This window comes from Cololabis saira, chromosome 21 (assembly GCF_033807715.1).
Source record: "Cololabis saira isolate AMF1-May2022 chromosome 21, fColSai1.1, whole genome shotgun sequence".
Lineage (NCBI taxonomy): Eukaryota > Metazoa > Chordata > Actinopteri > Beloniformes > Belonidae > Cololabis > Cololabis saira.
This window is the reverse complement of record NC_084607.1, coordinates 22,824,094-22,844,718: the sequence shown is the minus strand read 5'-3', so window position 1 is coordinate 22,844,718 and position 20,625 is coordinate 22,824,094. Positions and strand designations below refer to the sequence as shown.

Below are 20,625 nucleotides of genomic sequence, written 5' to 3'. Positions count from 1 at the left end.
TGTAGTAATGATACCATCGTACATTTACTCAAACATTGATTTTTAAACACTGGGTAGATATATTTTTCTCCAGGCTGGGTTTGGACACTCCCATTCCTGAGTGAGTTTTCATCATGCACTTGGTTTCATCCCACGGTCTGCAAACATGCATGTTAGATTGCTTGATGGCTCCAAATTGACAGCAGTGAGTGTGAGTGTGGATGATTATCTGTCTCGTTTGTCTCAGTGTAGCTGTCTGATGTCCAGAGTAAACACCTCCTTTTATCCATTAACAACTAGGATAGACTCCCGCTCTCCCTGGAGCTTATCACTGTTTCAAGGTTCACCTCAAAAGTGCATAATATGAAATGCCAAATTGCTCAGAAGTCTTTTATAGCATGCAGCAACAGTGAAGGGGGTAAAGCCTGATACTGAATCCTATATTTTTGCAGTTACAAATGGATCAGTTTTAAGCCCAGTTGTTGTCTCTTTGAGTTAGGTGTCGCTGCATGTTCCATTATTCCTAATGATATAATCTGATACCTTAACATGTACTCATGCAGACATACTGTGTCTCCTGCCTCCCCTCGTTTAAACCCTCTGGGTTTCACTATGTGGAGCACCAAATGAGATCATGTCTCATGTGGAGGGGATAAACCTCCAACGAGAGAGCAAGACAATGAATAGCAAAGGGGTGTCCCAAAACACCCTCGTGATGGGCTGAATAGAGGAGAAATGGGACAGATGAAAAGCAGATTATATTGTTTATCATATCCAAATATTTTTTTTTCCCCGGGAGACCTATATTTGCAGATAAAGGGTCATTGGTTAAATCATGCTTTTTTCTTTATGTGATGTTTTAATGTCTCTGTAAAGCAATTTGAACCACCTTGTTGTTGAATTGTGCTATATAAATAAACTTGCCTTGCCTTGACTAAAGGAGACATATTGCGGAAAAGAAGATTTTTTTTTTTTTCCTATTTGAGAACATATATTCAGATGTTTGAAGAGACTGACATCTTACATTTTCTTACATACCACAACCTTAGTGAGCCATTAAGATTTAGCCATTAAGGTGTCATCATAGATACCGTTGCATCCATTATCCATACCTCTTTCTTCCTAATTAGGGTCACAGGGTTCTGCTGGAGGCAATCTCAGATGTCTTTGCCTGAAAGGCAGGGTACACCCTGAACAGGTCACCTTTCAATCCCAGGGCCACATATAAACAAAGAACCACACACTCACACTCACTCCTACTGTCAGCTTAGAAACACCAGTTTGCCTGGCACGCATGTTTTAGGACTTAGGAGGAAACTGTAATATCCATGGGAAACCCATGCAAGTAAAGGAAAAATATAAAAAAAACTCCATGCAGAAAAATCCCCAGCTAGAAAGGTTAAAAAGCATATTCTTGTGTCTCTGACATTTTGACCAAAAGCATCTCACAGACATTAAATGAATACCCCCAAACAAGGGTCAACTGGTAAAAAGCATTTGTTTATATTTTAGTCAAATACAGTCATTCAGTTTATGAAACACATTTTTCACTTCCTGTATTTCTAATGTGATAATCAATTTTGGTTAATATTTTACACAAGACAAACATGACAGCATTCATGCGTGATAAGTAGAGTGAAAAGGGTATGGGTCTGATTTTTTTGCACCACATGGGAGCATAGACCAGAATAAACTGTAATGAGTTCAGCTCTTTGCTAGAATTAGAGAGAAGCCTGAATTTAGAGCACAAAAATGCCATTTGACTTATCAGCCAAAGTAGGAATATGTTTTCTTTGCATTTTTCTTTTTTTGTCAAATTAATAGAAGAATGAAGCAATTTTTTGTATTGACTTAGATGCAAGTGGTAAGATTTAGGAAAATAAAAAAGATAAAGGTTTTTGTCTAATGTAGAGTCACTTGCCAGCAAGTATAATATACAAGGACATGATTTTGTGTATATGTGTGCTCATGCATACATTTCTTGGAGAACATGTTTGTGCTATCTGAGTGTATTTATAAGCATAATTCTGTCAGATATTGAGCCAACAAGAGGAAAATGTCTCATGACGCAACAGGCATCTAATCCTTTCCATATGTAAATGCTTGACTGCTATTCAAATGACATGCCGATGGGTTAGAGAGCTTAGGATTCAGCAGAATGATGTCATGAGAGGGAACGTCTGTAAAGACAATATGCTGTCAGCATTTGGGTGACTAATGCTGCACTTTAAGTTTTAAAAAGGAAAAAAAAAACTGTCTTGGATATCGACAAGCGCAAACACTGTACACTAAGTATCAGCCAAAGTATAATGACTTTATATATTGTATGAGGTGAAAGAGCATGTAGTAATTATTTTCTTAATTACACTTCTTGTTTGTTTTTTCTCCACAGGTGATACCAAGGGTTACCCATTCAAGTTTGACACAAGTGAAGCCTACAGAGGGAGTATGAAGACAATCCGTGTCTACTCATTTTTCAGTTTAGGAAATGACTTAACACAGGTCCCCTGCTGATCATCATGATGCTAAGATTGGCTTTGTGAAGCCCTCACTCCCTTGTCAGCACCCAGACCAGACCCATCCCTTTATAGGGAACTTTTCCAAGCAACACTTGTTGCTTCCCTTTCTTCTACAAACACATCCTTTTCCCCTGCATTACCCTATATCTTAGCCTCCCTTCTCTGTATTTTTTTTTCATTGGCATCATGCAGGGTGGTTGTGGTACCTCCACTCTCTTCCCTCTAATTTTTTCCTCCCTCTTATTCTTTTCCTATTTCCCCAACGTGGTCAGTGGGGACTGCTGGCTTATTGAGGGAGACAAAGGCTATGTTTGGCTGGCTATATGCAGTCAGAACCAGCCTCCCTATGAGACCATCCCACAACACATCAACAATACGGTCCATGACTTGAGATTGAATGAAAACAAGCTGAAAGCTGTGCTTTTCAGTTCTATGTACCGCTTCACCAATTTGACTGACCTCAACCTCACCAAGAATGAAATCGGCTACATTGAAGACGGGGCCTTCGCAGGACAAGCTAATCTACAGGTGATGATGAAATCAGTGTTAAAAGTTTTGATCTTAAAACATTTAAAGACACTCTGACTAGGTTAATAAATACAAATTCAGATGCAGGAATCGAATTAGCTTACTTTAAGTACTTAAGTTTATTTTTCGATAATGTTTTTTATTTATTAAAATTTAAATGATAAAGCTACCATTATTGTATTTTGTGTTTCTTGCAGGTTCTTCAACTGGGCTACAATAAGCTGACAAACTTAACTGAAGGTATGATGAGAGGATTAGGCCGTCTGCAGTGTCTCTTCCTGCAGCACAACCTAATTGAGGTTATTGCCAGCAATGCATTCTGGGAGTGTCCCAGTCTCAGCAGCATTGACCTGTCATCCAACAAACTCTCTCGAATTGATCCGTCCACATTCACCGTTCTCAATCGGCTAATGGTGTGTGAACTGGCAGCAAATCCATTTCATTGTGGTTGTGATCTTTATGGGTTCTTAACCTGGTTGGAGTTCTTCAACAATGTGTCACACACCTATGATCGCCTCCAATGTGAGACACCACGGGAAATGTTTGGCTACCCCTTACTGAGTCCTATTTCTGCTGGTCACGCTGGGCGAAATGCCAAAAACATTTTGCACCATCACTGCCGAGATGGCGTGATGATCCCAGGCATGACCTCCCTTCCACCAGATCTGGATGGACCTTCCGGGATCGGATCAGAGATGTTTGGTGCTGTGGGGCCATACCACCAACCAACCACATCTTCATCATCTCCAGAAGACAGCTTCAGTCCCAGCATTAAGCTCCATCATGTTTCTATGTTATCGGCGTCTTTGCTTGTTAAGATCCCGAGGCCTTACAGTAAAATGTATATTCTAACACAATACAATCAAACATACGTATCTGATGTAATGAATTTGAAAAACAAGAAGCAGATGATCACTCTCAACAAGCTCAAGCCTAATAACAATTACACCTTCTGTGTAGCCTCCATACGCAACTCTCAACGCTATAACCACACCTGCCTCCAGTTTTCCACTCGGAGTCAAAATCCAGATGACATGCTGCCCACGCCCTCGACCACTACTCACTACATAATGACCATCGTGGGCTGCCTTTTTGGTATGCTTATAGTTTTAGGAGTTGTGTACTATTGTCTACGGAAGAAACGAATGCACGATGACAAGAAGAAATCTATCTGTGTCAAGAAAACTATACTGGAAATGCGCTATGGGCCAGAAGTTGCTGCAGCAGTAGCAAATGATCCATCAGCAGTCCACAAGCTTCAGGAGCAGTCCAGGGAACATCACCAGTATCAGCACCACCATGGAGGAAAACTGTCCACATCTTCGAGCTCTGGAATGCTCCACTCTGCCAACACCACCTCCTCAAGACTTTCTTCTATTCCTCAAGTAGAAAAGATGGCGACAGCCTTCTCAGAAGCCCTGACCACAACTAAAGGAAACTATATGGATGTGAGAAGCGCAGGAGCAGGAAAGGAGAGAATGCTAGATGGTGGCCATGGAGGGATAAGAGGGGAAGATTTGAGGGATGATGATGATCTTGTTGATGACTCAGATGATGATGGACAAGGCTCTGCTTCAGAGATCTCCACTATTGCCATGGAGGTTGACAAGGTCAACCAGATCATCAACAATTGCATTGATGCATTGAAACTGGATGCCGCAGCAGTAGCTGCTTCAGCCGCCTCAACTAACCCAACAGCTTCCTCCAATCCCACTTCCCCCCCACCCACCAGCACATCCTCCCTTACGCGTGGCCTAATTCCATTGTCCCCAGGAGCCACAGAGACAGGTCAAATCATTGCCCCCAACAAAATACCCCCTCCTCCACCACTCCCTGCTTTGAATGCCCCTCTGTCCGAGCGCCCAGGTATAAGCGGCGGTGGCTTTGTTGTCACTCCCCCATACAGACATCCTCCTCCAGTCTCTGCCACACGTCCCATTCAGCGTCAAATGAGTGCTGATGCAGCTGTGGTTATTGCAAATTCTGTCAAGAAACAGAGCAGCACCGCTTCTTGTGGCTCTGTGGGCCGGGACAGGGACCGTGGCGCAGCTAGAGTGTATAGCTTGGATGTTCCTGAACCAAGGAGCCCCGATACCTGTAATCAACAACAGCAGCAATATCCAGACCGGGCCAGTCCCGTGGGCTGTGGGGAACCTCTAGAAAGGTTACCTTTAGTGGGAAGTGGGAGCTGTGCTGGAGGGGGTGGTGGTGGTTGCGACAGTGGTGGTGTTGGTGCCCAACATCATGACAACCAGAAGCCACACCACTATCATCAACAACAACAGGTACAGCAACAGCAGCAGCAGTTGGAGGTGCAGCAGGACTACCACTGCTCGGAGCACCGCCACTCCGTCCCAGCTCTTTACTATGAAGGGTCCCACCATGGCTCCCCAGCCCAGAGAGTTTCGTTCTTAAAACCGCTGACGCGCTCCCGCAGGGATGCAGCATCTTATTCTCAGCTTTCGCCTGCCCGCCATCACTCAAGTTACTCTGGATACTCCTCTAGCCCAGAGTATTCCTCAGAGAGCTCACTGCGGATCTGGGAGCGTTTTCGTCCATATCGGAAAGGCCCACGTGATGAAGCCTGTTATGTGACGGCTGGAAACGCTCTTCGAAAAAAGGTTCAGTTTGCCAAAGGTGAGGACCTGCATGACATCCTTGATTATTGGAAGGGTGTGTCTGCCCAGCAGAAGCTGTGACTGGGGACCAAAGTTGAGCGGCGTGAGAGTAGAGTTTAAGCACTTCTTTTCCTGGTCAGCCTGTGGACCAAGTATCTGAAGATCATGGGAAGAAAAAAGTAGGACAAATATTTGCCTTTGGGGTTTTAGTTCTTTCTTTCTTTCCTTTGTTTCTTTCTTTTTGTTTCTGGCATGCTAGGTGTCTAGAATATTGTGCTAAAAGCAAGTACTGTGAAACTGTGCCTGGGATCGGAGAGTCATTACAGTGTTAATTTTTACACTTCATGGTAGCACTTTTTTCATTCTTATTTCGTGTTTGTGGGTTTCATTTAATATACAGGGAACAAATGCCAATTGTGTAATTTAGTACTCTTCCGTGTGGTCACGTTTTGTGATCCTACGGACCTTTTTTACCAGTGCCATGATTCATCTCAAGCTTGTTTGATCCAAGATGTTTCAAGTTTTGTTCTGGATTCTGCATCCATTTGCAGCCTCCTCAAGAATATGTTTAGACTATTAAATGAAAGAAACTATGAGAGGGTGGTATAAGCGCTTTGTTAAAATTGACGACAATGGATTATTTAACAGTTGTCAAATGCAGTACCTGTTTCCTTTCTCTTAGATGCTTCTTTATGCTGAGGTATTTGCATCACAACGGTATTTGTCACAAAGAAAGGGATAACTGCAAAGAAATTAACATATTAACAAGAGGAAGACAGGAAAGTGGGTTTGTAGATTGTGTAACATTATAAATCGTGAGAGAGAGAGAGAGAGAGACTAAGGTGAAACAGTGATTTTGTATTAAGTGTTAAACATATTTTCATAACACTCTTGCATTGTTTTGTGAGTGAGGTGAATAAAGATCATGGTCCTACAAATGAATTGAACTGTCCTGAACAGCATTTGCCTGACTGCTATTCAGAATTGTGATCATAGTACACACAGTACAGAGGGCAATTGAATGATCCCCTCAGGTGCAACTTAATGTTTAATGAGATCATTAAAAACAAATTACACATGAACTCATATTGTCTCCTCATAAAAAGTAACATGAGATGTGAACATATGTGACAGAAAAATAAAAAAAGAACTAAAATTATACTTTTATTTTGCTCCTTTTTTCAGTATTGTTTTATTTTGCAGCTTGAGGGAACTTAAGTAGGTCACAAGCTTGTTAAAGGTAGATCAGAGATGGGTTTCTTGCTTACAGACATTTATTGATGTGTGTGCATCCAGGGGGTAAAACTGCAGCTGACAGTCACAAGATTGTAGTAAACTTTTTCTTTATAATGCAAAAGATTTTCATTATTTGTAAATTCATATTAACTCAAAAATAAAATAACTCATTCAGAAAAAATGTATTTCATAGTAGTGCGTTTCAAATTTGTAAAAAATCTGAACAGTCAGTTTTTCTGAATGATCCGATCTGGTTGTTCTTAAAATTGTTCTTTATGAAATTACTTTACAAGCCACCACATCTAACAGGGATTGCATCCACCGTAAATATACTATATAAAATAATTTTACAGAGGGACAGAGGTTCCAGGACCTTTGACAGTAGCTTGGACAATACCGCCTCCATCAGAAAATTAGTCGCAAAGAAATGATCAGATCCTGATACTGTTCTTGACAATTTAGACATTTGTAAGCCCTGCATCTGCGCAAATAAAATCTGTGTGCATAAGAATCTTTATATGAATGCAATTATGTTCTCTGTGTAATTAAAAGAGATAAAGTCTAAAAACATTGGATCAGAGCTTTGCATTTCAGGATGTAACATTGCCACTGCAGAAACTTTCCTTGCCATTTGGAATTTGCCCTGTCCTCTCTATCTTCTACTCTTGTGAAAGGATTCTGGTTCTCATGGTATACTGGAAAGTTTCAATCCATCTTTTTTGTCAGTTTGTAAAGTAAACTGCCTTGTCCTTCAGAGCTTTATTCTGCCAAACAAAATGCTTCCTGCTCCCCCTGTTGTGCACACACCTCTGTGATGACTTTGCACAGAAACCCGTCTATTGTCATCATTCAATGTGAGTACCACAATACATTCCAAATCCTTTCTCTCGCATTAAACAGAAAAAGGCACAGTGGGAAAGGACATTTCTAATTACTGCCGATGTGTCTGTTCTGTGATGGAAATTGATGCTGTTGTTGTCTTTAATTGATAACCTAATTAACAAACTTGTGGCAGGCATGTCAGCTTGCACTTTAGCCTCATGATTGTGCGTGTGGTACACAGTGGTCATTGTAAGCGGGTGTAGGCATGCCTTGTCAGATTATATTGTATATGCCAAAACTAACTTAAATTAATATTTGTCGATATTTTTGCCCAGTGACTGGTCGTCTGAGTCTAAACAATATTAGAATATTAATGGCATGTACAAATGTACAGATGTCATACATGTTAGCTGTATTTTCATCATGGTCTGGACATCACATGAGTGTAATCTCCAGAGTTTTCCACTAAAAGTATTTACTTGTTATGTTCCAAAATTATACTGTTATCGCAGACATTTCTGATTGCACTTACATTCTCCTTCATTTGAGACACTCTGCCCTAAAAATGTGAAAATTGTATTTGTGTATATATCTACATTTTTGTTCAAAGTCATCATTCATAAATGAATTGCAGGAACAGTTTAAACTCTTCATATATATAATTATTTATTTTTTTTTTTTTCAAACATTACTTTCCCTGCTTTGACATTTCCCGTGGACAGTAGCCTGGCCAGCTATCACTTTTCGCTTTGAAAATTCTCCCATAACGTGAGTTTGGTAGCCCTCCCATCCCAACAGGATGGGAATGAGCTATATGTTATGATTCATGGTGGAGTTTTCAAGAGCCTCTGTTCAAAAAAACAATGTTAAGATGACTGCCGATGATACGGGGCAATGGTTCGAAAAAGTTCTCTACTCTGATTTGAATGACCAGGACCATATAAGGTGCTTTTCCATTAGTGGGGGTTCCAGGTAAAACTGCTAGATGTGAACCTCTAAAAGAGCCAACTCCCACCTCAGCCCCTTCAGCCGGCGTGTCTCCATTACACTGTAGCACTGAACCGCTGACCGAACAAGTAACAGCATGTGACGTGATAATGAGCAGTTTTTGCAAACAACCAATGGCATAAAAAGAGAAGAAAAAGAGGAATGCAGCAAAAGACGAAATAGAAGGAGAAACAAGTAAACATGGAAGGGATATATAGAGATATTTAATGCATTTAAAAAAAAATGTTAAGAAAAAACAATTTATTGGACCTCTTCATTGGTGCAATATGCCAACTAAACCTGAACCTCCTCATTAGTCCATCCATTGTTTTTTCTCCATATTCATCAAATGGACTCTTAAAGAGATATTTCTGGTTCAAATGGTTCCAATGAGTTGTGCTCATATACTATGTTCATGTGAGCAGATCGCCTCCTGCCAGGTGGTTCCTCTAAGCCAATTGAAGTACCTTTCCTACGACAGGAACGTTTTCCGCCCCGCAAATATTCCTGAAGGCCACTTTTGCAGGACCATTCCTGCTAATGGAGACACACGTCAATGGCCCCTGAAAAACTACCCAAAACCCCCACTAATGGACAACGCACCTATTGAGTCTTTAAAACCCCAACAAGGCACTGCACTTAAAGTCCTGTTCTTTAAGAAAAATCTACTGTAATTCATCAGGGTTTTGGATGTCTTTCGTCGAAAATAGTCTACTTGTCGCTCTGCCTTCATTACATGATAGGTTGTATGTTTTGGCCAACAGTGTCCAGACGCAGTTTCTCCTGTAATGATTGAGGCTGCCCCTTGGAGATCAAAGTAAAATTCAAGGGGAATCCAACTAATTCTGTTCATTTAAAAAGGACAGATTTAGCATGGTTGGCCAGGACTACCTAAACATAACTTGCTCTGATATTTTTTCCCTTTTTAATGATGAGCATCTTTAAAGGCAGGGAATAACATTTTTAAACTACTTTTCTTTTTCTTTTCATTTTCTGTTGGTTTTTTAAAGTGTTCTTCTTAAATCTCTTGAATGCAAGTTGAACAGGAAATATGCAAAAGTATGTTCATGTATCTCCATACTGATCTATGTATTACTTCCTTCCTTCCTCTTTGTTTTCATGTTAAATATATTCCTTTTTTTTCTTTTTCCTTGTTTTTATCAACATGTGTGGACACAGTCAGGGTCAAACATTGCATCTCTTGGATTCAATGTTCCGCTGTGATAGTTGTGTCTGCATAAATCAAAGTTCCTCACTGTGGTATTTGAGTAATAGCATATCTGGGATGTACTGCCTCATCTGGCTTTGTTCTCATTTGATGAACATGGAATACAGTTTTGGAAAAGTTTATTTATTCATATTTTTCAGCTCTCCAAATGTCTGAACAAACAATGTTTCCAAAGGAACATGTATAAAATTCACCAAATCAGTGAAAATTGTACTTTACTTTATATTTTGCTGGTATGAGTAAAAGCATGTAAACCCACGGAAGAAACTTGGTGCATTCAGTTCCCCACACTTTCCTCTGCTGTAACAAGCACACAGAAATGGACACGGAAGAAAAGTGTAACAGTAATTTAGGAATATCTAAGAATATCAGGATGGTCATCATTTCAGCAGCGATTCGTGTTCATCAACCTGGAAAAATAAATTGTGACAGAAAATACTGTTTGTTAATAATTACCATGAATGACTTTTAATTTTTTGCATTCTTTATTTGTATTAACATATTTACACATCAATGTGTGTGTTCAGGTTATAGAGGCTCAACTGCTCTTCTGCTCACGTCCACGGTCACAGATTATGTCATTTAACAACCAGACTCAAAAAACGTGAAACAAAAGCTAGATTAAAGCACATTCTTGTAGACAGTTACTTAATCACTCATCCACACAATACAGCATTCAAAAATACACTGTAAACAGAACAAGCTGGGAATAACTGTTGATGGCCCTGGACTCAAACAGTCCTCGGCTGATTATCACTGATTGCAAAACTATAATTGACGTTTTAGGGTAAACCTTGCTGTTGCATTAATTAACCTTGGTGTCTAATGTTTCTAAAAATAAAAAACTTGTTAGTACAGTGCTGATGCAAGTTATACTCTCTGCAATTATCCTTCCACAAGGTCTCAATGAAATATTTGCACCTGAATTTATAAAAAAGAGAAATAATTCTCTGAAATGATTCAAAACTCAAATCACCAGTGATGAGATTGTTTTCAACCCACAAAGTATTGATTAAAAATGAATAAATACAAGCCTCCTTCTTAGCAAATATTCTCATTGAAGGCCAGGATGGTGGCTTGTTTTTAGGGATGCTCCTCTTTGTAGCGTCATCACTGTTGTTTTGTCTCATAGCCAGAGGAAAGCAAGACATGAAAAAGCCGTCTCTAATTAATGTTGAATCACTCTGTAAGAGGCTGGCTTTGGTTTCTCTCCTCTGCTGACACGCTGCTAAAGTCAAAAGGCATTTTTCAGTTTGAAATCCACCAATGCCCTGTTAAAGTGAAACTTCAAAGGAGGATTTAACATATATTATATACTGTGTACTTCTTTGCATTTAGCGCAGATGAAGAGACAAGGCTAACAACTGTAGTTATCAGTGTAGTGACAAACAATGACCTTGCGTGAGGCCCATTTGACAAAACAAATAAGATACTCTGATATTTGGTGGTGTTCCAGATTAGATGTTGAAGCCCGTGTGGTGTGAGAATCATAGGACAATGCGTCACTTTGCAGTCACTTCCTTCAGCGAAAGGCTGTCACGAGATGGCTGTATTTAATGTAATGTAATCGCCTCTGCATCAAAACTCCTGTGTGGATCCAGATTTATTTTTCTTTGACTCATCCGAGCTTTGTCGTTCTCCTGCTAGCTACATCATTGTGGAGCTGTTTGTGATGAAATCATGGCCACACCTAAACCGACCACGCATGGATCCGTATACACTCATCCTCTTGGTTAGTTCAACTGAGGAGAACTATACAAGATAAAAAAGTTATTCAGGATTTCTAACAACTGAAAGCATCTCCCCTTTAAAGCTCATTTTGCAGCCTCATTTGAACTTTGTGAGAGGACAATATCAACCCTGCCAGCAAGGTTATTTATCCTTTATCTTTAGACCTTTTCTCTAATATTCCTTTCAGACGAGCATACTGTACGGGAGATTAGCCTGTGTGAATAATGTGTCATATATGATAAATGGTAAGCTGTTTCTTTTTTTTAATAACAGCCATTGAAGAGCTTGTGGGATAAAATCAAACGCATCTCTTTTTGTGTGTATATAGCTCTTATGTGAAACTATTTCAGTAATGAAAAGCCAAGTCAGTTGGGACAAATGAAACATCTCCTGGTGTGACTGATTTCATGGTCACGTTTCATCCAGCTCTGACAAGCCGAGTACAGCCGGCTTTTCCTTTCTAGCTGCCAAGCACTCAAAAGCAAAACGAAATGGTGAAAAAAAACAAAAGCAAAACACGATCCACAATGCAATCAGGATGTTTTCGACTCCACTAGCAATGTTCAGTTATTTGGGTTTCTGAGCAGAAGAGCACTTGAGGCAAGTGGGGCTAAGGTTTGCCACTGGATTGGACCCAGTTTCCAAAGATGGGATAAAAGGACTTCAGTCTGTGAAATATCTGTGAATTTTGTACATTAGATAAAAGAAAAAAAAAACATATCTATTAAGGTTAGAAATACTTCTATAGATGTTTTATACTCAGCCTGATCTCTTGACATGTCTGTGTGCTTCTCTAATTTTAGTTGATTATTTGTCTATTTGAGTTTGTTTGGGTTGTTCAGGACGGGGTGAGGGGTGGGGTTACTGGAAATCAATGGACTGACTTTAAATACTTGCCGTGTCATGTGTTATAAAGGTTTAAGAATAAGAGAAAGCTCACTTGTGTACTACATAAAAAGAGAAGTTCTTATATTTGCATGATTCCCTGTATTTTTTTGAGAGACAAAACTATATTGTTGTGTACAATGAATCAATGAGTGGACATACAATGAAAAAAAAAAAAAAAAGTAGGGCCAAAATACAGCATTGTCAAATACTTTTGATTTGACCATGTAGGTTTTTTGCTGCATCTCTTTCTCGTGATTTGTGTTTACATTCTTGCCAACTGCTGTTCATTTGGATGATCATATCATATCGATACACAACATGGAGGGGTTTGCAGGGCAAAGACGGGCCAGCCATTTAAAGTTGGTGGTTAACACAGATCATTTTCCGTGACGCACGTGAGAATCAGCCTTCTTGTCTTAAATCAGGGCCATGTCACAGTTTGAGGCACTATTTTCTTTTAATTCAGCCATTTCCCTCTGATTAAAAACATTACAACATAAGGGGAGCGTGCTGAAGTGACGCGGGCTTGCTCACAGTGGATAATCTAACGGTTTGAGCCTTATCTCAATACATCAATTAGAAGTCATTGCTAAATGAATGCAGCATCAGCAGCTCCTCCTTTAGCTTTGGCCCAGTTGCTCTTAGTGAAATAAGTGGTTTTTATTCCTCTTCCTTTGGTCTTACAGCTCCTGGCTCTCTCTCCAGTTAATTAACTTCACCTTCTACCCTGCCACTTGTAAATAAGTCTTTTATCATCTGTCTTGTATAATATAGGGTGTGTGTCAACTTGACTGGGAGACAAGAAATGGCAAAGTAGAGACCAAAACTGAAGATACCATGATTGAATGAAAATAGAGTGGAGGAAATTAATTAAGAATATGTATATACCACTGCACCGAGTGGGCAGAGTACAGGAGAGAAGAGGAAGTGGGGCAGACATACCTCCCATAATTTGTTTATAACACCTACTGGAGCTCGGCTGATACATAAGTTATTGTGTTACAGTTCATGCAATGACAGCAAGCCATAAGTCAAAGCCATTATTACTTTGTGCAGTGATACTACTCACACTCTCCAGCTAAGGTATTTGTGCTTCAGTCCTTGCCAAAACCATAGAGGTTTCCTTGTGTCAATTACGAAAAGAATATCAAATGTATTAACCTCCAAGCATATTCTGATCATCATCATGTCAACGTAGCCATGTTATATTACCCAAGGAGTTTCTTGAGTTATTTTTAATGGGATAAAACTGCCCTTTAATCAGATAAAGCAAATGTTTATGATGAGTGCTGGAGACGAATCTTTAATTCAAAGCTCCCATTTCTCTACCCCCACTTCCGGAGAGGTGAAACTTGCTAAAAGGCCCCACGGTGGCGAGACTAGATGCAGAGTCTGTGTCAGAGGCCCATCAGTCAGATCGATGTTAATGTTTTCCGCACTCACAGATAGCAGCAGTAGCAGCAGCAGCGGCGGCGGCGGCAGCAGCAAGGCATTCATTGCTATTCCAAACACACAAGCCAGTTCTGAGGTACCCTGAGAGCAAAATGATTGGCCTTGCCAGCACCAGGGATTTAAGGCTCGGCAGCTTCCAAAAATGGCTTTAAGTCTGGGCAAGAATGACAGAGAAGAGGAAGCATCCGCAACTTACTGAAGAAATTAAATGTCGGGTTGATTTGTTTGTAAGCTAATAATGGCTTGACCTTGCAGCAACAAAAGCATTAAATATTTACCTTTGAGAACTCACGGATAGAAAGAGCTTCAAGAAATAGTTAAAACAATCATAGTGCTGATTTGTAGTATATGGAGTTTCTAGGTTGTTACAGCTTGGTATAAAAACCTCTCAAAGCCCAGACTAGAACCAAATACAGTAATGTAAGTTATAACTACTGAAGCATTTACCACCGTTTGTTGGACGCCAAACCAGGGGGGCAAAGCAAATTCTCACCTCATCATCATAGCAGTTTAGTTTCTCTTTGGACATGTTAGTGACATTGTTGCATTTGCTCAATAAAATGAAAGCAGAAATCCTCATAATTCTATTAAATCTTTAGTCCTTTAGTTGTTTTGTATTCAAATCTAATTAGACCGTGGGTTTCATCAATGTGATGAATGACTAAATATGGACAGAAAAGACAAAGGTTTGGACTGACGGACACAACTCTTGGCTTCCTGGTTTTGTTTATGAATCCCTTGCTTATATTGACATTTTCCCCTTTGCATTTTCTGTACAAAAGATCTATTTATATATTTGCAATATATTTCTAATAAAAGCAATTTCAAAAAGGACCTGTTTAAAGTTTCTTTTCAAAATGTGGGTACTGCATGTAATGTGTAGAATGTGGCTTGTGTATTTATTTTATTCAGGGGACTGGTCTCTCCAATATACAAATGGGTCAACAATTCAGTCATTTCTGAAAAACACCCAAACCACCTCAGATCCACTGATGTATAGTTTGCTTGTGGTATTCAAAGTGCAGCTTTTGTGAAAAAGAATAATAATTGTATGTGTACAAAGCTTGATGTACAAATCAGTGACAACAAAACAAAGGGAAGTCAGAAGGGAAAGAAAGCAATACACTGTAATGGGAATTATATGCATAAAATATAGACTATAATGAGACCATTTTTCAACCAACATTTCAATATTGGCATGCACTTATATTATCTGCTGTATCACTGAAATGAGTCAATTCAACAACTGACAAACAAAGATTCAGGGCCTTGTAAGGGCTCACATTTCTCAGATGTGTTATTGGAATATTTTTTGCATAAATAAGAAACAACAGACTGATCAAAAACAGAGATTATTCAATACAATTCAGTGTAATTAAATAGTCACCTCAGGGCACATTACCCTCCCAAAAAAGTAAACAAATTCAGCGCAGTTCATTTCAGTCAAATTATGTTCCAGTTCTATTTATTCAATTTCAAATTCTTTTATAAACCAATTCAATCCAAGTGAGACATGATGATTAAGGAGGGTCTTCAGTCAAAGGCATGCTTGAGATGCCTCATTGCACATGCAGACTGTGACAGCAACACAGTGCTACAGTATAATCACTTGTTCTTCGGCTTGCAGCCTACTTGGTTCTTTGCAGTGATCTGAGAAGTTATAGATGTCACCAACATACACAAGGATTCTGTTGCAACCGCACCTGAAAAGGTCGAGGAAGTTCCAACATTTTAGCTGTAAAATGTTTTGTCTTTCCCAACTATTGCAGCATTCTCCGTCTGCATATTATGTGGCGTCTGGGAATCCATATCCTCTGCATTGATGAGTTGCAGAGATACAGTACCTTTAGAAACAGCAATTCTCACATTCTCGTTAATCTAGCCCAGGGGTCGGCAACCCAAAATGTTGAAAGAGCCATATTGGACCAAAAATGCAAAAAAAAACAAATATGTCTGGAGCCGCAAAAAATGAAAAGTCTTTTATAAGCCTTAGAATGAAGGCAACACATGCTGCATGTAGCTATATTAGTTATAACTAGGGGAAGATTTTTTTTTTTCATTATTCACTTCGAGAAAAAAGTTGAAATGTTGAGAAAAAAGTTGAAATGTCGAGAAAAAAGTTGAAATGTCGAGATTAATGTTGAAGTACAATCTCGAGAAAAAAGTTGAAATGTTGAGGAAAAAGTCAAAATTTCGAGAAAAAAGTCTAAATTTCGCTGGAAATTTAGAGGAAAAGTCAAAATGTTGAGAAAAAAGTTGAAATGTCGAGGAACTAGTCAAAATTTCGAGAAAAAAGCTGAAATGTTGAGATTACAAAGGAAAGGAAACAGGAAGAAAATAAAAGAAAAAGAAGAAGAAAAAAAGGAAAAAAAAAGGTCAAACATTTTTGAAAAAGCTCCAGGAGCCACTAGGGCAGCGCTAAAGAGCCGCATGCGGCTCTAGAGCCGCGGGTTGCCGATCCCTGATCTAGCCCATCCACTTTGGAAACATGACTGCAGTCCACTGAATGCTGGGCTGCAAACATGTGGAAGTGTAAATCCAACAGAAATTATGCCAAACCGTTTCAGGCTCTTATAAGAGACGCACTCCAATGAGGGTAACAAGTAGTAGTAGTGGTGGTACAAACATAAATTAAAATCAATTACAAGAAGTGAGTCTCACCAGATAGGTTTCTTTAATTACCACTCAGGACCTGATCCAGCCCCAACTTCTGCTCAACAAAACCTTTTTTTTTCCCACAATACAAAATGAAAAAAAGATGAAAAGGTCAGATATGGAGATTTAGTCTTCTCAGGCTTTTCATAAGAACTAACTTGAAATGTGCAAAGTTATTCAACTCAGTATGATTAGAGGCAGAGCTCCTTTATTCCATTGCGACCCCAATGAAGTTAATGAGAGATGAATTCAAACAGCAAATCTCTGATTAAGGGGATGTGTAAAGTTAGAAAGGCCTTCTAATTATCTTGCTTTTTCCCTATATTCTCTGATCTTAAATATAGTTGCTATAGAGAAATAATGAGTCATCAAAAGGCTTTAGTAGACTACTGTATATGATAGAAAGTCAGTCGTATTTTATTGGATCACTTTTAGCTTTCATTATCTATTAATTTAAAGTTGAACAATTTAAATTAACCTAGTCACTATGTTTATTCCCAATCAGAGTTGCATCCGTTTATCACCAAGTTCTTGTACTGATGATAGGAGGGCTGGATCAGTGTTCAAAGTCTTCTCAAAATTGATCATAAAAATAAGTTGTGGACTCTGTAATGGCTAATCTGTGTGGTATTCACCTGGGGTGCTCACAACTGAGTTTGGTAATCAGTGCCACAGCAGCCACCAGTACCTTGCAGCCACAGCTCCAGTCAACTGTCTCAGCAATGGAGGCATGGTGCAAGGTCAAGTCTGACTCGATGTCCCCCCACCTTCCTCAAGTTGTGGTTGAAGCTCTGCCGGAGGTGACAATTAAAAATCTTTCTGATACACTCTTCTTCCAGACGTCCACAGCAAACCTTTGCTAGATATTTGGGCCTGCTGGGTCTGTTTGGCATCTTCATTCACCATCTAAATCTTCTCACCACCAGGAGGTGATGAGTTGACAGATCACCTCTGCTCTTCACCAAAACATCAAAACATACATGCCACAAATGCAATTATACAATTATCATCAAAATAAAACTCATTTGAACTTCTGGACACCTTTATATTCAAACATAGTGTTCAGCATGGACAAACTGTGATCAGGACAGAAGTCCAACAAAACAACATATCTCAGGTTCAGGTTGGAGAGGCTGCTCCTCGCTCTCATATTCTTCCAGATAGAACTATTATTATTGAAGTCCCCCAGTAGGAAATGCTGTCCCCTAAAGGAGCACACCTACCAGGTACTCCAAGAACTGCTCTTTAGGAGAAGCAGTTGGAACTAGGGCTTGGTTAAAAATATGGATATATCGGTATTTTATCGATATACATGTGTAGGAACGATTATCGATACATAAATCCAAGTATCGATTTAAAAAAAAATGTTATCCCAATTTTACCACCCAGTGCTCCTACCTAAGTCGGTCCTGGGCATTGCTCCCTCTACCAACCCCGGGAGGGCCCTGCACTGAGCTCAGGTCTCCTCCTTAACCTGAGGAGTGAGCAGGCTGCTTCTTTTCACCAGACAGGGTGGGGCTTCTCTGGCCGGACGTAGCGCGTGGAAGGATCACGTTATTACGGCCAGATCCTCCCCACCCCATCTGGCGCCCCGGATGGCCAGAGGGGGCATGTACAGCCAAGGCCTGCTGCATGTTTTTGTGAGGGTAGCTCACATTAGCTACCCAAGGGAACACGGGGAGAACATGCAAACTCCACACAGAAAGGCCCTTTCGCCAACCCCACCCAGGGTGTGGGCACTGAAGTCATGGGGGAACTTTAACACGCATTCAGTACCCACAGCGTCCCAGGCAGGAATTGAACCTAGGACCTTCTTGCTGTGAGAGGGCTGCACTACCAGCTGCGGCACCGTGCCCCTCGATTTTTATTATTTTTTTTTTTATTATTTTTTTGAGAATCCCTTCCATTACCAAAGCAAAATTGGTATTGTAATTAGAATATCTATATTGAATCGCATCGGAAATCGTATCGGAAATCGTATCGGAAATCGTATCGACTTGGGACCTAGTGTATCGGAATGGTATCGTATCGGTAGGTCAGTGATGATACCCAGCTCTAGTTGGAACCAGTTGGAATCTGTTCCCCAGAGCAAAGGCAAGCTACCCTTTTGTCCTCAAGAGAAAACCCCAAAGTACCGGCTCCAAGCCAGGAGGTTGTAAGCAACTACAGCTTACTAAAAACCCAATACCTCTCACCATGGGTAACTTCAGAGTAGAGCAATGCCCAGCCACCAAAGTGATTGGTTCTGAAACCTGTACTTTGTGTTAAAGTGAGCCCGACTGTATTTAGCCAGAACCTCTCAACCTAAATTTGAGGAGGCTTCCACAGAAGCGACATTCTATGTCCCAAGAGCCAGTTTATGAAGGCAAGGATCAGCATGCCATGCCCAAACCTCTGACTTTTTCCCATGACACGACGAACTTGACCGGCAAAGCTCCTCCTGCAAGTGATGAGCTCACAGGAGAGCAAACCCATGTTGTTCATTCGGGCTGAGCGCGGCCAGGCCCAATGAGTAAGGGCCAAAAATCAGGCACTTGCCCTTCCCCCAGGTCTGGCTCCAAGGTGGGGTCCTAGTAACCAACTTCAGGACGAGGGATATGTGGCACCCTGCTTTTTCTTTACCATGTTGGTTTAGACTAATTTTTTGTCCCTAAGGACCAATGTGCAGTGGGAGAAACTACCAGGAACATTTGCTACCAATTTCCTGGACGGATGATGTTGCTGAACTAAAATCAGACCAGCTGAAGTAAGCATCATAATATTGCCACTACAGGTTTGTATATGTCAGGGGTGAGCAATCCTGGTCCTCAAGGACTGGTGTCCTGTCTATCTTAGTCTATCTCATTCAACATACCCATCCATCCATTTTTTATACCCGTTTTATCCTTTGCAGGGTCACGGCGGTCTCTTGAGCCTTTCCTAGCTTATTACAGGCGAGAGGCAGGGGTACACACTGGACAGGTCGCCAGTCTATAGCAGGGCCACATATACAGACAAGAGACCATGCACACTCACACTCACACCTACGGGCAATTAAGAATCATCAATGAACCTACTATGCATGTTTTTGGACTGTGGGAGGAAGCCGAAGCACCCGGAGGAAACCCACGCAAGCACGGGGAGAAAATGCAAACTCTCTTTCTACATATACAAACAGTAAAATATTGAAGGAGGGCTTTTCAGCTCTATAAAGCCTACGGTGGTGTGATGATTTTAGAGATGTATCTCATGAAGCCAGGTGAGGATTCAAAAGAGAATACTAAAGATCAACATCATACCAGCATCTTTTCTTTTTTTCCCGTGGTACCAGCAGCATAGATCATAATGTATGTCATAATACATACATCAACTGTTTCAGGTCTAATTAGCCCAATTAAAGGTGTAAAACAGTCTTTACATAATCTCAACTGTTGTAGCTGAAGGCTGAAAAATCTGATTTGCCAGACTGGTTATCTGTCTCTGTCTATTTTTGACTGCATGACATCATTTATCATGCTTTGCTTCTGTAACCTATTCCTCCTTTTTTTTGCTCCTTTTCTATCCCCTTCTTGCATTTTTTCCCATCCATGTATCATTAAAAAATAAAAATAATTTCCCTTTCAGTGTCTGCCAACACTGCTCTTTCAAATTGTCTCTTTCCTCCTATTTTTCATCACTCACCCTCTTTCCCCCTTTCTCTCTAACAATATTCTCCCCTTGCTTTATCCTCTTTTCATTGTTGCTTTAACCTTCCTACTGAGAATTGTTTAAGCCAAACTTGGCAGCTACAATAATATCACATATTTCTAAATAATCATAACTCTAAACCATACACACAGAGCCCTTTATTGCCTCAGGATTAGGGGGCTGGCTTAACCCCACGTTCCCCATTTTTATTACTAACATTTAATCCTGTCCTGTCAAAGCCGTCATTGTACTTCATTGTGTTAGAGTATTTTTGTTGCATATACATTGTGCCAGAAGAAAATGGAAAACACGGAGG

General features: G+C 40.3%; 2 protein-coding genes across 3 annotated transcripts in view; one reads left to right on the top strand and one right to left on the bottom strand.

Moving 5' to 3' along the window:
- LOC133422068 (protein phosphatase 1 regulatory subunit 29) overlaps nt 1-14,814 on the top strand; it is a 116,466-nt gene extending 101,652 nt beyond the window's left edge. For both annotated transcript variants that reach the window (XM_061711966.1, XM_061711967.1), the window contains 2 exons: nt 2,372-3,026; nt 3,224-14,814. In XM_061711966.1, coding sequence (XP_061567950.1) covers nt 2,685-3,026; nt 3,224-5,725 — 2,844 coding nt within the window. In that variant the 5' untranslated portion in view covers nt 2,372-2,684 and the 3' untranslated portion in view covers nt 5,726-14,814. The remainder of the gene's footprint in view (nt 1-2,371; nt 3,027-3,223) is intronic.
- The window catches only part of gtf2f1 (general transcription factor IIF, polypeptide 1), a 176,430-nt gene that overhangs the window by 119,584 nt on the left and 36,221 nt on the right, over nt 1-20,625 (bottom strand). The window lies entirely within an intron of this gene.